This window comes from Salvelinus sp. IW2-2015, linkage group LG8, assembly GCF_002910315.2.
Source record: "Salvelinus sp. IW2-2015 linkage group LG8, ASM291031v2, whole genome shotgun sequence".
Classification (NCBI taxonomy): domain Eukaryota; kingdom Metazoa; phylum Chordata; class Actinopteri; order Salmoniformes; family Salmonidae; genus Salvelinus; species Salvelinus sp. IW2-2015.
The window spans coordinates 15207030-15219878 of NC_036848.1; the positions used below are offsets into that span (position 1 = coordinate 15207030).

A 12849-nucleotide genomic window follows, 5' to 3' on the forward strand; every position below is an offset into this window, starting at 1 on the left:
CTGAGTCATTATCTACCCACTGTGTGTCTGCCGGATGAAGGCCCATGTTGATGGGGGCTTTATGTGTTTGTGTGTGTTTTGATGGAGGTTGGCTGGGCGCAAGTCTGTAGGGCGTTGGTTAGGGCCTGGTAGGAGTGAGTGTTAATTATGCAATACAGGAAGTGTGTTTGTGTGCTGCCTTGGACACTGGGGGTTGAGGAGTTTCACGCCTTGGCCCACGAGAGGCCTCAGCTGGTTGGAGGAGTAAAAAGAGAAAGGGAGGGAGGGAGGGAGGGGGTTGGGGTCGACACAGCCCTTTGCCTTTTCCACTGACTCAGTCATCCCTGTTGGAACCCAATTGCATATACATCAACTGCTATTCAAGCAAAACCTTGATCTGGACGTTTCTGGGGCAAGACAATAGAGAGCATTTACCTGTGAGAAGGCAATTGTTGATTAGCTGAATCAATAATTCAGCTAAGTGTTTAAACACAGTGCTTGAAGAATGCTGATTTGCCTCACCATGGAAACCCTCCGTCTGTTATTTTGATTGAATCATGGTCTAAGTCATTATCGCACTCATTTTATGACCTAGCTGGGGAAACCTTATCTGAGGGTTGTCTCCTGGTTATCTCATGCATCTTGTTTCACGTTTCAAAGCCAATTTCAAACAGTGCATGGAGGAACATTCAACTTTTCAACATTTAGTTGAAAAATGGTCGATACTGAACATGTGGGGACTTCTTTGAGTGACGGACCCATTGTCTCCTCCTCGGAGATCCCCTCTGATACGTCGCTTCATTTTCCTAATGACGGTTCCACTTGGCGTCGGTCATTACGTGATTGAGTGTGATTATTAACCATCCTTCCCCTGATGAATGCCGTGTTTCCATTGGCTAATGAGAAGGGGATGAGAGAGATGCGCTCTCTTTCTTCATCTATCTCGATCTCCCCCTCGGTCTCCCAGGTGACGGGGGACGTGATGGCTGAGGTGTCTTTATCTAGTCCCGTGTGGTGTTGCAGCCTGGCTCGCTGCCGTGTAAAGTAACACACTCCAACCAGCAGTGGAAGTATACTGTAGCAGCTGGTAGGGACCCTCTCCGGCATGGCCATGTGGTCCCTGGTGGTGGCTTAGAGACTTGTCCCTTTGTCCAGAACTCTCTGAAGATAAAGAATAGTTCTCTCATCATAGAGTTAAAAGCACTGAACCTATTGGAAGGTTTGACAATTTAAAAGATTTGCAATGAGTTTATTCGTCTTTAATCGGATAGAGATGACGACATTATAGATTGTAGGATCAAAATGGAGGCCCTTCATTTACAGTGTTTTAAAAAAACTTGTAAGTATTTTTAAATATCACTACTTGACACACACACAAATATCAACTTAACTATGTCAGTAGTTGATTAGCAAGTACATTTGAAGTGTCACAGTATTCCATGTCGTGTGACTTGAATTGGCTCCCAATATCAACACAGCATTCTTTCATTTGAGACTGGCTCTTCCAAAACCACCAAATGGGGCTTTGTGGTAGTCAGTTGGCGTGGGCCAGGCATCGGAGGACTGGGCTCTGTGCACCAGCCCCGGTGCCAGGCTGGAAGAGGGCACGCTGTGTGGGAAAGGCTTGCCACGGGCGTCCTCTCCCAGCCAAGCCGGCTGTCTGCCTGCMGTCCTGCCGCATATCATTAGGTCTGGCTGCGGCCCTCATGTTTGGGCTGGGTAATTACAGCACTTGCCCTTTGAAAACAAGCCCTCCATTGACAGCCATTCACTGTGTGCGCATCTTATCACAGGCCTGTGATCCAACAGACTGGCTCTGTTCTCCATCCCTCTGATGCCCGTCTTCAGGTTCCTCAGGGAGCCTTTGAAGGCTTCTCTTGTTTTTTAAAGCTAAACTCTGATAGTTCAGCTTCGAACACTCCTTTTTTTAGTGCTTAAGTAGATTCCACTTGTGGGGATCATTTGAAGTATGCCTGGCTGACTGGAGGGACAATGATAATGATGCTAGTGACCAGCCAAGGCAGGCTGCCCATCTTGGGATAAAACTGGCATTCCAGGCTCACTTCTTATTGTAGATTCGGTGTGGGTCCTTTTTGCTAGATTGACAAATCATCAAGTTGGCCTCAATGGTTTCGTTGCTGTGGCGCTCACTGGACCAGCACTGCTCATGCTCAGTACTATTTCTCGGCTGTAGCTGAAAAAACCATAGTAACGCTGACTGGATATCCAGTCTAGTTGTTTTGTGGGACTCGTCTGACTTACTGGCCTGTGTTCTCAGTCATTAGCTAGCCAGGGTGTTAGCCAGTTTGGGCCCGGGGGGAAACGTCATTAAGGCGATATTGTGGACGCTCAGCCAAGGTTTGTTTTCGTGTGCGAAGGGCCCCGGGTCCCCCGAGGGGCCTGGCAGTGCTCCTGGGGTCCAGTTTGTTTATAACACTTTCTCAGTTTGAGGAGGTTGTCACCACAGCAGCACCATTGGGTTTCCAATGCTAATTGGTCTCCTGGAACTTTGCTAATGGTTCCAAGTAGCTGGGGGAATAAATTATTGTGGTGCGTTCTATGGAAACAGTCACACACACACACAAAAAACAGGCAAAAAAACAGTACTTAGTTTATGTTTTTCTTCTACTTAGAGATCAAACGGTGTGATAAATGATTCATAAAATGGGTTAATTTGGCATTCGGTGGCTCAGTTTTAAGCTTGTTTGTCAAATGGCAATGTGATTCATGACAGCATGGGTGAGTGTGTGTGAGCATAATTGGTCCTCGGCAGGTCATGCAATATGAATAATTTTGAAGAATAACAGGGTTGGTTTCAATTATCTTTAGAATAACACATTTATATTTAAAATGGGACCTTAGTTACTGTTAACAACCCGCATAATCAGGACTCCCATTTCAATTTCACATCGCAGTGTTAGAGGCGTCACTACAGACCCAGGTTCGATCCCTGGCTGAATCACAACGGGCGTCCCATAGGGCGGCACACAATTGACCCAGCGTCGTCCGGTTTAGGGGAGGGTTTGGCCGGGATAGGCTGTCATTGTAAATACGAATTTGTTCTTAACTGACTTGCCTAGTTAAATAAAATACATTTGAGTCACTGCATGAAACAAAGAATTTTGAATGTAAATGTACAAAAGGCGTATATTGAATCCAAATTCATTTTCTGAATGCAATGTAATTGACACTGAATGAACTGTTAAACTACTAGAAAGTATGCCACTACCACTACCAACAAATGGGAAAACTGAAAAACTCTCTTTGCACTGTGCTATTGTTACACTAGACTGAATCAGAATGATTGGGAAACTGATCCTCATGGCGACCAACCAGAAGAGCCCATTTGGCTGAATTCACACCCCCTTTTCTGAAACGGCATGCCACCACATGAGCAGTTGGGCAGGGGCAGAGGGGCAGTGGCACAGACCTGGGCAAGGCCAGGGTGGCCATGGCGGTGTGGCAGGGGTGATGGCACGGGGGCAGGATGGAGGTGGCTCAGCACCGGGCCGGCCAGGCCATCTCTGGGCGCTGTCCAAACTGTCAGCGAGTCGCTGAGTGACCTTGGCTGGAGCCCTGCCCAGCTGGAGCGTGGGTCGAGGTGGGGGGATGGGGGAGAAGGGGGACAACAGATTGCACATGGTTCCTCTCTGACTCCATAGTCCGCTGTATGCCCACTGTTACCAGAGACCGTCCAACAACTCTAGCAACAAATGATAGTAAATGTTTTTAGTAAACCTAAGTGTGATAGCGAATTGTGTCTTTTGTGTTTTTTTTCCCCTAGTCGTTGTTGTGACAAGAAGAGCTGTGGAAACCGCAACGAGACGCCCTCCGACCCAGTCATCATTGACAGGTAAGGACACACTCATTTTGTTCCACTTCTTTCTTTCACAGCCACAAATCAGGCAAGCAGTGGGACCAAGCAGGTAAGCAAGACCAAGCCTTCGTGGTTGTGTGTATCATTGGGCCTGTCAGGCTGGCTGGGGTATACTGACCTCCTCCAAAAGGACAGTAGTGGCCTCTGAGGGCACAAGGGTCATTACCAAATCCATGTTGGCTCGTTAGACTGAGCTTGGAGAATGCCGGGACAGGAGAGCTGGAAGCTTGGAAACCAGTGATCCACATATACAGAGTCACAACACACACACACACACACACACACACACACACACACACACACACACACACACACACACACACACACACACACATATACATATAAACACACACACACACATACAGACATGTCTTTTTACCTATTGCTGCCTGTGGTAGGAGTAACAGTCCAAAGCTACAGACATCATGTCACATCTTGTTTTCCTAGATCAGGTTAAGATCTCAGTAAATCTCATGCTATTCTCTTTAGTCAGACCTCTAGCCAGGGTTGGGGAGTAACGGATTACCCCCCAAAAAACGGTAGCTGTAATCCCTTACGTTACCAGCAAAAATATTGTAATCACATTACAGATGCTTTTCAAAAACAAAATGATTACTTATAGGATTACTTTTACATTCAGAAAGGATGTTTGAGTAAAAATCTTTGACGTCTTTGTTTTCTCAATGACATTTGAATCAGCATTGAAAAAGTTCTTCCTGAGCGAGTCTGACCACAAGTTAGTGACCACTATGATTGACACCAAATGTGTTTGATGGATCGCGTGAACATAGCAGGAATAGGCTTTTGTAGGCTACAGTCCAAGCTATGTCTTCCAATGGTGTGACTGCTGTTGGCATCCAAAGATTATCCAACTTGAATAAACGTTTGGAGGACGAAAGCAGTGGTGTAGCCTACGGGCGATACGGATATCACTTATTTACATCTCGCATTGATGTGAATCACACTACTGCTCTCTCATTTAGCTATTTGCGCCTTAGGCTTCGGATTATGGTGGTTGTGGATGGCTGTTTACAATTGTATTTGTGTATTTTATCCAAATAATGGTTAAATTGAAGAAGCTTAAGCTGCCTATCAATCATTGTTTTTGCGACCAGTGGACAGCCAGTGAAAAATGAGCTCTTGCAACAGCTGTATAGTGCTGTATAGACTTTTTTGACTGCAACCGCCAACCACAGGAGCCCGCTGTCAATGAGTGTAAATGACATGCTGCCGCTCTGCTAATCATCAGATGGGGGGAGGAGAGGAGGTAGGGGGCCCATGTGGGTAACTGGGGGGCCCTGCCTTGGTTGGGTAACTGATTCAGGGCCGGCCCTAGCCTTTTGAGGGCCCTAAGTGAGATTTGGATGAGGGGCCCCCCCCACCTCGTGGGCAAAACACTTTAGTCGTCCCCCTCTTGACAGCAGAGAGAAAGCTAATTACCTGCAATTCTACACATTTTGCTATGACTCATGCCATGTTAATGATATCTGAGTGACAGTGACTAACAACATCAATGGGGGCCCCCTCGAGGTCAGGGCCCCTGGGCACATGCCCTGTGTGGACTGTCAGTATTCGGCCATGATTAATACAAGTTTAGATAGCAGGCTAGACTATTTTACAAATCTAAAAATTGTTAGCTGACATGGCTAATTGAGTGACTATCAGTAACTGACATAACAACAGAGAAACTGCTGATGCACAACCACATTTCTAAATTGCACCCTGTGTATCCTACTATTCTAACTCTCAACAGTAAGCTGAGACCCCGACTCAGAAATATTATGCTTATGTAAAACAATTTGGCTAATCTATATTTCCATATTTCCAAGTCCTATTCTTGAAGATCAAGATCAAATCTGTCAGACTTTGATTTTTAATGTAAAGATATGACCTAGCTAATATATTATTATCCGTAGTAGAAAGCAATGGGTTAGAAGAAGCCTACATAACCAACCCATAAAGTAAAATACAACCTCCATTTAAGGCCAACTATGTAAACTCTAACATTGATTTATCCTGCAATAGATGTCGTTCAATTGGTGATATTAATTTGTGTGTCCTTCTAATACCTCTTAAAGGGAAAGTAATCTAAAAGTAGCTGAAAGTAATCAGATTATGTTACTGAGTTTGGGTAATCAAAAGGTTACGTTACCGATTACAATTTTTAACAAGTAACTAGTAACTGTAACGGATTACATTTAGAAAGTAATCTACCCAACTCTGAGAATATACGATTACAATGATGATACTTTCAACCAGTAAACACACACACACCCCAGTGATGATTGGTGTCGTTTAAAATAAGGGAGGACTATTATTTTTTTAATGAGCATGGCCTTATTTCTATTACAGCATATTGGATGACTGTCATTCATATTCCATTCACCCAGTTCAATGTAACATCGATAGGTTTAGGCTACTACATGATAYTCAAATATTCCCGATACCCATCATGAGGTTGCAACAACCTAGCCTGTGAATGAAAGTTTACAACATAGGTGCACACAGGTCATTGCCTTCATCCAGCTGATCTAGGGTGTAATCATTAGTCCAACAGTTGCAAACGAGAGCTTCTATTGGACAAATTCAGGTATGTTTGTTCTGTTTGCTTCCGTTTAAGAATTGTTTTTCAACAGAATCGGCGGAATGAATACACCACTGATCACACATCAACACAGTTCACTTTCATAGCAGCCACGTTGTATTCCTTCAGCCACGTTGTATTCCTTCTGCGCTCTCCTCCTCTCACCTTTTCCCTTCGCTTGTGGACTTCAGTGCACAACACATCAGCTGTGACCAGGAAAAAAAAAAAATTCCAAGCCAAACCATATCATAACCGCTACACACAGCCTAAATCGCTGTCACCATATTAGCTAAAATAATGTCATTGTCAACATACAGTAGCTAATAGAACTAACACGTTAGTAAACCCACTACAATCATGCAGTAACGTTACAGTGTATAGTCAGTAAGCAGTTCAGCAGTTACACCGGTGGGCCCCGGTGGCAAWAAATTAGTCAAACTGAAAGCTTACCTTGWCTTGGAAGAGTTCCAGTGTTGTGGTGTTGGATAGTCATAGCCAACTAGCTAACATAGAATCCCCCTGTTTGAGTCGATAGTTTGAGTAGCCTAAACTAGCTAGCTGCATTTGCTAGCTAAGTGAATGTGAGATAAAAAAATAAATATCTCTCTCGCTTCTCCTTCATTTTGAAGAARTTAATATGTTTAAAACTGCTCAACTATTCTCTTTCTCTCTACCCACCACATTTTATGCAGTGCTAGCTAGCTGTAGCTTATGCTTTCAGTACTAGATATATTTACTGATCCTTTGATTGGGTGGACAAAGTGTCAGTTCATGCTGCAAGAGCTCTGATAGGTTGGAGGACGTCCTCTGGAAGTTGTCATAATTACTGTGTAAGTCTATGGAAGGGGTTGAGAACTATGAGCCTCCTAGGTTTTGTATTGAAGTCAATGTACCCAGAGGAGGATGGAAACTAGCTGCCTACAGAGTGCTGTTGAGGCTATTATAGACCTTAATTGCAAAACAGTGTGTTTTAATCAATTATTTGGTGACGTGAATATATTTAGTATAGTTTTATCAAAAAGGATAGGAGGATGGTCCTCCCCTTCCTCTTCTGAGGAGCCTCCACTGCCGCATACATGCAGGACTACACACCACACACACTTGCTTGCATCACACAAATACATATCCAGTCCCAATAGGCATATCCTCGGGTAGAAATCTGCAGGAATGTCCCTGTGCCACATCATCCTCAACTAGAGTGTGTGTGTCAGTGGTCANCAGTCCAAAGCCACAGAGATCGTGTCACGCTGTGTTTTCAGGAATCAGGGTCAGATCGCATATTATTTCCTCTAGTCATATCTCTAGCATATATCTTCACAACGACGCTACTTTCACCATACACAAACTAACACGCACGACTACATACCACACACACACATGCAGGACTACACACCACACACAAACACATGCATCACACAAATACATATCCATTCACTCTGAAATCCCAACAGGCCAATCCTAGGGTAGAGATCTGCAGGAATGTCCTGTCCCATCAACTAGAGTGTGTGTGTGTGTCAGTGGTCACCCCAACATCGCTACGCTCGTTATACGCCTCCCAAACAATTCCGAAGTGTTTACCAGCGACAAGCCCGGCTCTTGATTTAGTGGCGGACGGCCTGTATCACTGCATTTTAGTGCCCTATTAAGAAGTACAGGATTTATGGGGACGCCGTCTCAAGCTCCTTAAAACAACAGATAAATCAGTTAGCCAGGGTGGCAGGGTGGGTGGAGGGTTGCTATTGGTGACCCGCGATGCAAATCACCCCTATCAGTCGCCACTGTAAAGTGGTTAATGCCGGCAATTCATGGCCCCTGCCCCACACACATACACACACACATACACATACACACACACACACACACAAGCGCCTCTGTTTCAAATGATCCGTAGACCCTGTAAATCAAACTCTGATTCTGCTCTGCATCTTTTACCACCTCTCCTCGGATTATCGCTGATAAACACTAACACACACACACGCGCGCGCACACACACACGTGATTAAATGTATGCAAGTGCACACACACACTCCCTATATAGCAAGCATTTGAATATAAAATGCTGAAATTGCAGGAACTTTATTTCGTTTGGTGTGGTGACATTGTCCTCTTTCTCTCGTGATCATTATACATTACTCATGTCTTATGCACGTCTTACATGCCTTCTCTATGACCTATCACATTGGACATACACACTTGCGCCTATAACCAGCATAAGGGATGGGTAGGGGATACATTTGGTTGGCAGACAAAATGGAGGTTGCACTCTGATGGGTGGGACCTCCATCTCTGGTGGGACCTCCATCTAAAACCAGGAAGCAGTTTGTTTCCAGTGCTGCCATTTAATGGGGGAAATCGTGCCGAGGCAAGCAGAAAGCCCCAATGGGGCGTGGTGAAATATTGGCTTGTGGCCATTAAAACAGGTGTTATTACAAGCTAATATTGCAATTAGATGGCCGGGCCAGTTCCATGAGTGGGACCATAAATTCCCAGAGACTGTCAGAGCTTACTGGGGGACCAGTGGCTAATTACTCAGTATAGACCACACGGGCCCTAACCCCTCCTTGTCTCCTCCTATCTCCCCTATCTCCCTTCACCCTCTTACCTTAATGGATCTGCTGGACATGGGAGTCATACCCTTCTCTCCCCACCCCCCACCCCTCATAGCTTTCCATGATCTGTTCTATAGTACTAACCACTTGCCATCCCCTACAGTCTGTCAATGGACATTTGTTTAGGGCTGTCTCTGTTGGTGTCGGTTACTGTTTATGAGTGGCTTGGGAAGCTGTCCATCATTGGTTGGACCGGTCGATGGGGAGTTATGAAAGCTCTCCTGGAAATAGATCTCATATACTGTATATATTGAAGCCTCCTCGTTTTTCATATGATCAGTATTACACTGGAGATTTAAAGCAAAAGTCATGTCATCTATCAGGTGCAGACATCTGTTAACGTGTGGATATACACTGAGTGTACAAAACATTAGGAACACCTTCCTAATATTGAGTTGCACCCCCTTTTGCCCTCAGAACAGCCTCAATTCGTCGAGGCGTGGACTACAAGATGTCGAAAGGGATGCTGGTCAAATCAAATTTATTTGTCACATACACATGGTTAGCAGATGTTCATGTTAGTGTAGCGAAATGCTTGTGGTCCATGTTGACTCCAATGATTCCCACAGTTGTATCAAGTTGGCTGGATGTCCTTAGGGTGGTGAACCATTCTTGATACAGATGTGAAAACCCAGCATCGTTGCAGTTCTTGACACACTCAAACTGGTGCGCCTGGCACCTACTACCATACCCAGTTAAAAGGCACTTAAATCTTTTGTCTTGCCAATTCACCCTCTGACTGGCACACATACACAATCAATGGCTCAATTGTCTCAAGGCTTAAAAATCCTTCTTTAACTTGTCTCCTCCCCTTCATCTACACTGATTGAAGTGGATTTAACAAGTGACATTAATAAGGGAGCATAGCTTTTAGCTGGACTCACCTGGTCAGTCTGTCATGGCAAGAGCAGATGTTCCTAATGTTTTGTACACTCAATCTGTGTGGACGGGTATTAGCAAACACCAATATTTATGTGTGTATGCATGCTTGCACGTTTCCAGGCGCTGGACTGACTGACAACCTCCAGTGAGGGTTAACTCTACGGGGGGTGATGGGGTTATCAGCCTCCCCGGACTCTTTCCAGCAATCGCAGCCTATTGATCGGCCAGCGAGCACATCAGAGCCGGCCAGATTAAGAGTATAGATTTACAATAAAAGCAGGACATTACTCGGCAGCCCGGGTAGAAATTGAAAGAAGAAAAAAAGATGAGGTTCTGGAAGTGGGATGTTGGGATGAGTCAGGGCCGAGAGAGAGCAAGGGGTTGCCAGGTTGGGGAGTGGGATGGTGGGATGAGTCAGGGCCGAGAGAGAGGAAGGGGTTGCCAGGTTGGGGAGTGGGATGGTGGGATGGGAGTTCAGAGGCCGAGAGAGAGGAAGGGGTTGCAGTTGGGGAGTGGGATGGTGGGATGAGTCAGCACCGAGAGAGAGGAAGGGATTGCCAGGTTGGGGAGTGGGATGGTGGGATGAGTCAGGGCCGAGAGAGAGGATGGGATCGTTGTCAGATTTTAGGGGTTGTTTTTCCGGGATTATGTTTTGAGGAGACAGGTTATGGGTACAAGGGGCCAACTGCTATTACATGATTTTGCATTGGGCTTTATGTATGTTATTGAAGGCAGTTGCCCCCGTGTCAACGTTGTTTTAACGGCTTTTTATCACATAGGCATTATGGAGGTCACCTTGTCTGGTTTTGCGTTGTGGGTAGCGTTGCTTTGTGGTATCTTTTGTGTTTCGGCCTTAGACAGGTGCAGTTAGGCTATATCAGGGGTGGTGGTTGGGGGGAGTGAGCGTGTTCAGGGGGTGGGGGGGTCAGAGACTGTGGTGTAGGTGTAAAATATGGATGGGGGACTGTTGGTGGCCTGGTCTTCTGGTTGAATTATTCAGTATATCCCGTCCCTCACACAAGGGGGGACGGCCTACCGCTGCTCCTTCACGACTTTCAGGAAACCAAACGGTCTTTAAGAGAAGGAGAGAGAGAGGTAGACGTCATCCTCTCGGGCTATAGATTTATGTTCTATTTTGGCAAGAAATTTGTTTGGTCTGCTGACCGATGGTGGCAAGACTAGCACTGGGGACAGGGGAAATGGGGTCGGTTGCCACAGTGAGGCGTGTATGTGTGTGAGGTACCTGCAGTGTGTTTACAGTCCTGTAATCTTATCCAATGACTGCCACCCCTCGGGGTCTGCTAAGAGATGCAAAAACTCCCAACGTGAAGTTGTTTGTTGTCTCTTCTCCTTAATTCAAATTATACAGTAGCTAGCCACATTACCTTACACCTTCTAGTTGCTCCTCGTCTTCTACTTTGTGTGTGTATAAATGTGTTAGTGTGTGTGTGCTCATATATTTATGTGCTTGTGTCAGGGTTAGCCCAGATGACCTTGACGACTGCTCCACAGGGTAAGAGGGAAATATCAGCGCCAGTGTTTGTGGTTCACCCCTCTCGCCTTTCAGCAGGGTATCTATTCCAACACACACACACACACACACACACACACACACACACACACACACACACACACACACACACACACACACACACACTACAGCTCCCCCAAATAGAAAACCACACAATCACAGCCACGGTCGCACTCGACCCCGGGATGATATGATACGACTAGCTGCCTCTGGTGAACAATGCTCCCACAAAAACAGGTCATTATTCCTACCTCTCTCTTGGCTTTGATTCCCCGAGGAGAACTACTACTCGTATCCAACCTGCATGACTCTCCAACTTATTGAATCTTTGCATTTTCCTCAAGGAGGTTGAAGCTCCTCGAGCAGTTATTCAACTACAGATGTTGCCATTAAACAATCATCCTCCATTTTCCATTCAGAGGAGTGCTTTCCAGTCCCTTAAAACCTGAAGGCTCTGTGAGTATAACACACTTCACTCTCCCTCTGTTGCATGGGGGCTCGGAAGCTGGCAAGTCACCCTGTTGGCAGGCGGTTGGGAACAGAAGGGGTGTTTCGCTACCTGTCTTAGCGTTCACAGCCTGTGGTAATATCCGTCTGGGTGGTTCCATCAGGCCGGGGTGGAGCCAGGGCCTCCAGCGGGCCCCCGGGGCTGAGCATGGCTGATGTGATGCGCTGCGAAGTGTGCACTGGCCCAAGGTTGCCCATAAACCTATTCACCAGAGGGGAAAAGATATCATTCACCATTTGTTTTAGGATAGTAACTCATTCCCCTTACCTCTGTCCTTGTTTACTCTCTGTTGTGGATCTGAATGTTCTGGATAGGTATAGTTAACTGAAATGGGATTGAGCCCTAATTGGAACCCACCCATCGACACACTGACTCTCTTCACAAACAGATCCAGCCACGCCTCCCAGGCACCGACTCCAATCCACCTTTCCACCCAGAGTAGTGCTCCATGTGGGGGCATGGGAACTGGGAAAATCCCTAGTCCTGACAGGGCCCCCCTACCAAGACCTGCCAGCCGCTAAGCCCTCCTGCCCCCCCCTCCAGTGCCTGCTTGTCACTAATGCTGCCGTTATCCCCTTACTACTCGTCGGTGAGAGAAAAGCTATCGATCCCTGTTTGTTGATCCTGCTGTTGACATACCACTGCCTCCTGTGGCTTTCAAAGAGCCAACACGGGGTGGGATGTAATCTGTAAACACCGCCGGGGACCCCTCGCCGAGCCCTCCACTCCCAGCCCCACCATCGACTCAACAGCCCAGGCTTAGCTGGGATGCCTTCGCACCCAAACCACCCACCTGCTCCTCCCTTCCCAGTCCTTTACCTCAACCCAATATGTGGTTTGGCTCTGTCCTGCCCATTGATATATGTGCCATGGAAGATA

General features: G+C 46.2%; 1 protein-coding gene across 8 annotated transcripts in view; it reads left to right on the top strand.

Annotated features, from left to right (window-relative positions):
* The window catches only part of LOC111967518 (transcription factor COE3), a 99897-nt gene that overhangs the window by 18105 nt on the left and 68943 nt on the right, over positions 1-12849 (top strand). For all 8 annotated transcript variants that reach the window (XM_023992591.2, XM_023992593.2, XM_023992596.2 and 5 more), the window contains exon 6: positions 3764-3832. In XM_023992591.2, the coding sequence (XP_023848359.1) occupies positions 3764-3832 (69 nt within the window). The remainder of the gene's footprint in view (positions 1-3763; positions 3833-12849) is intronic.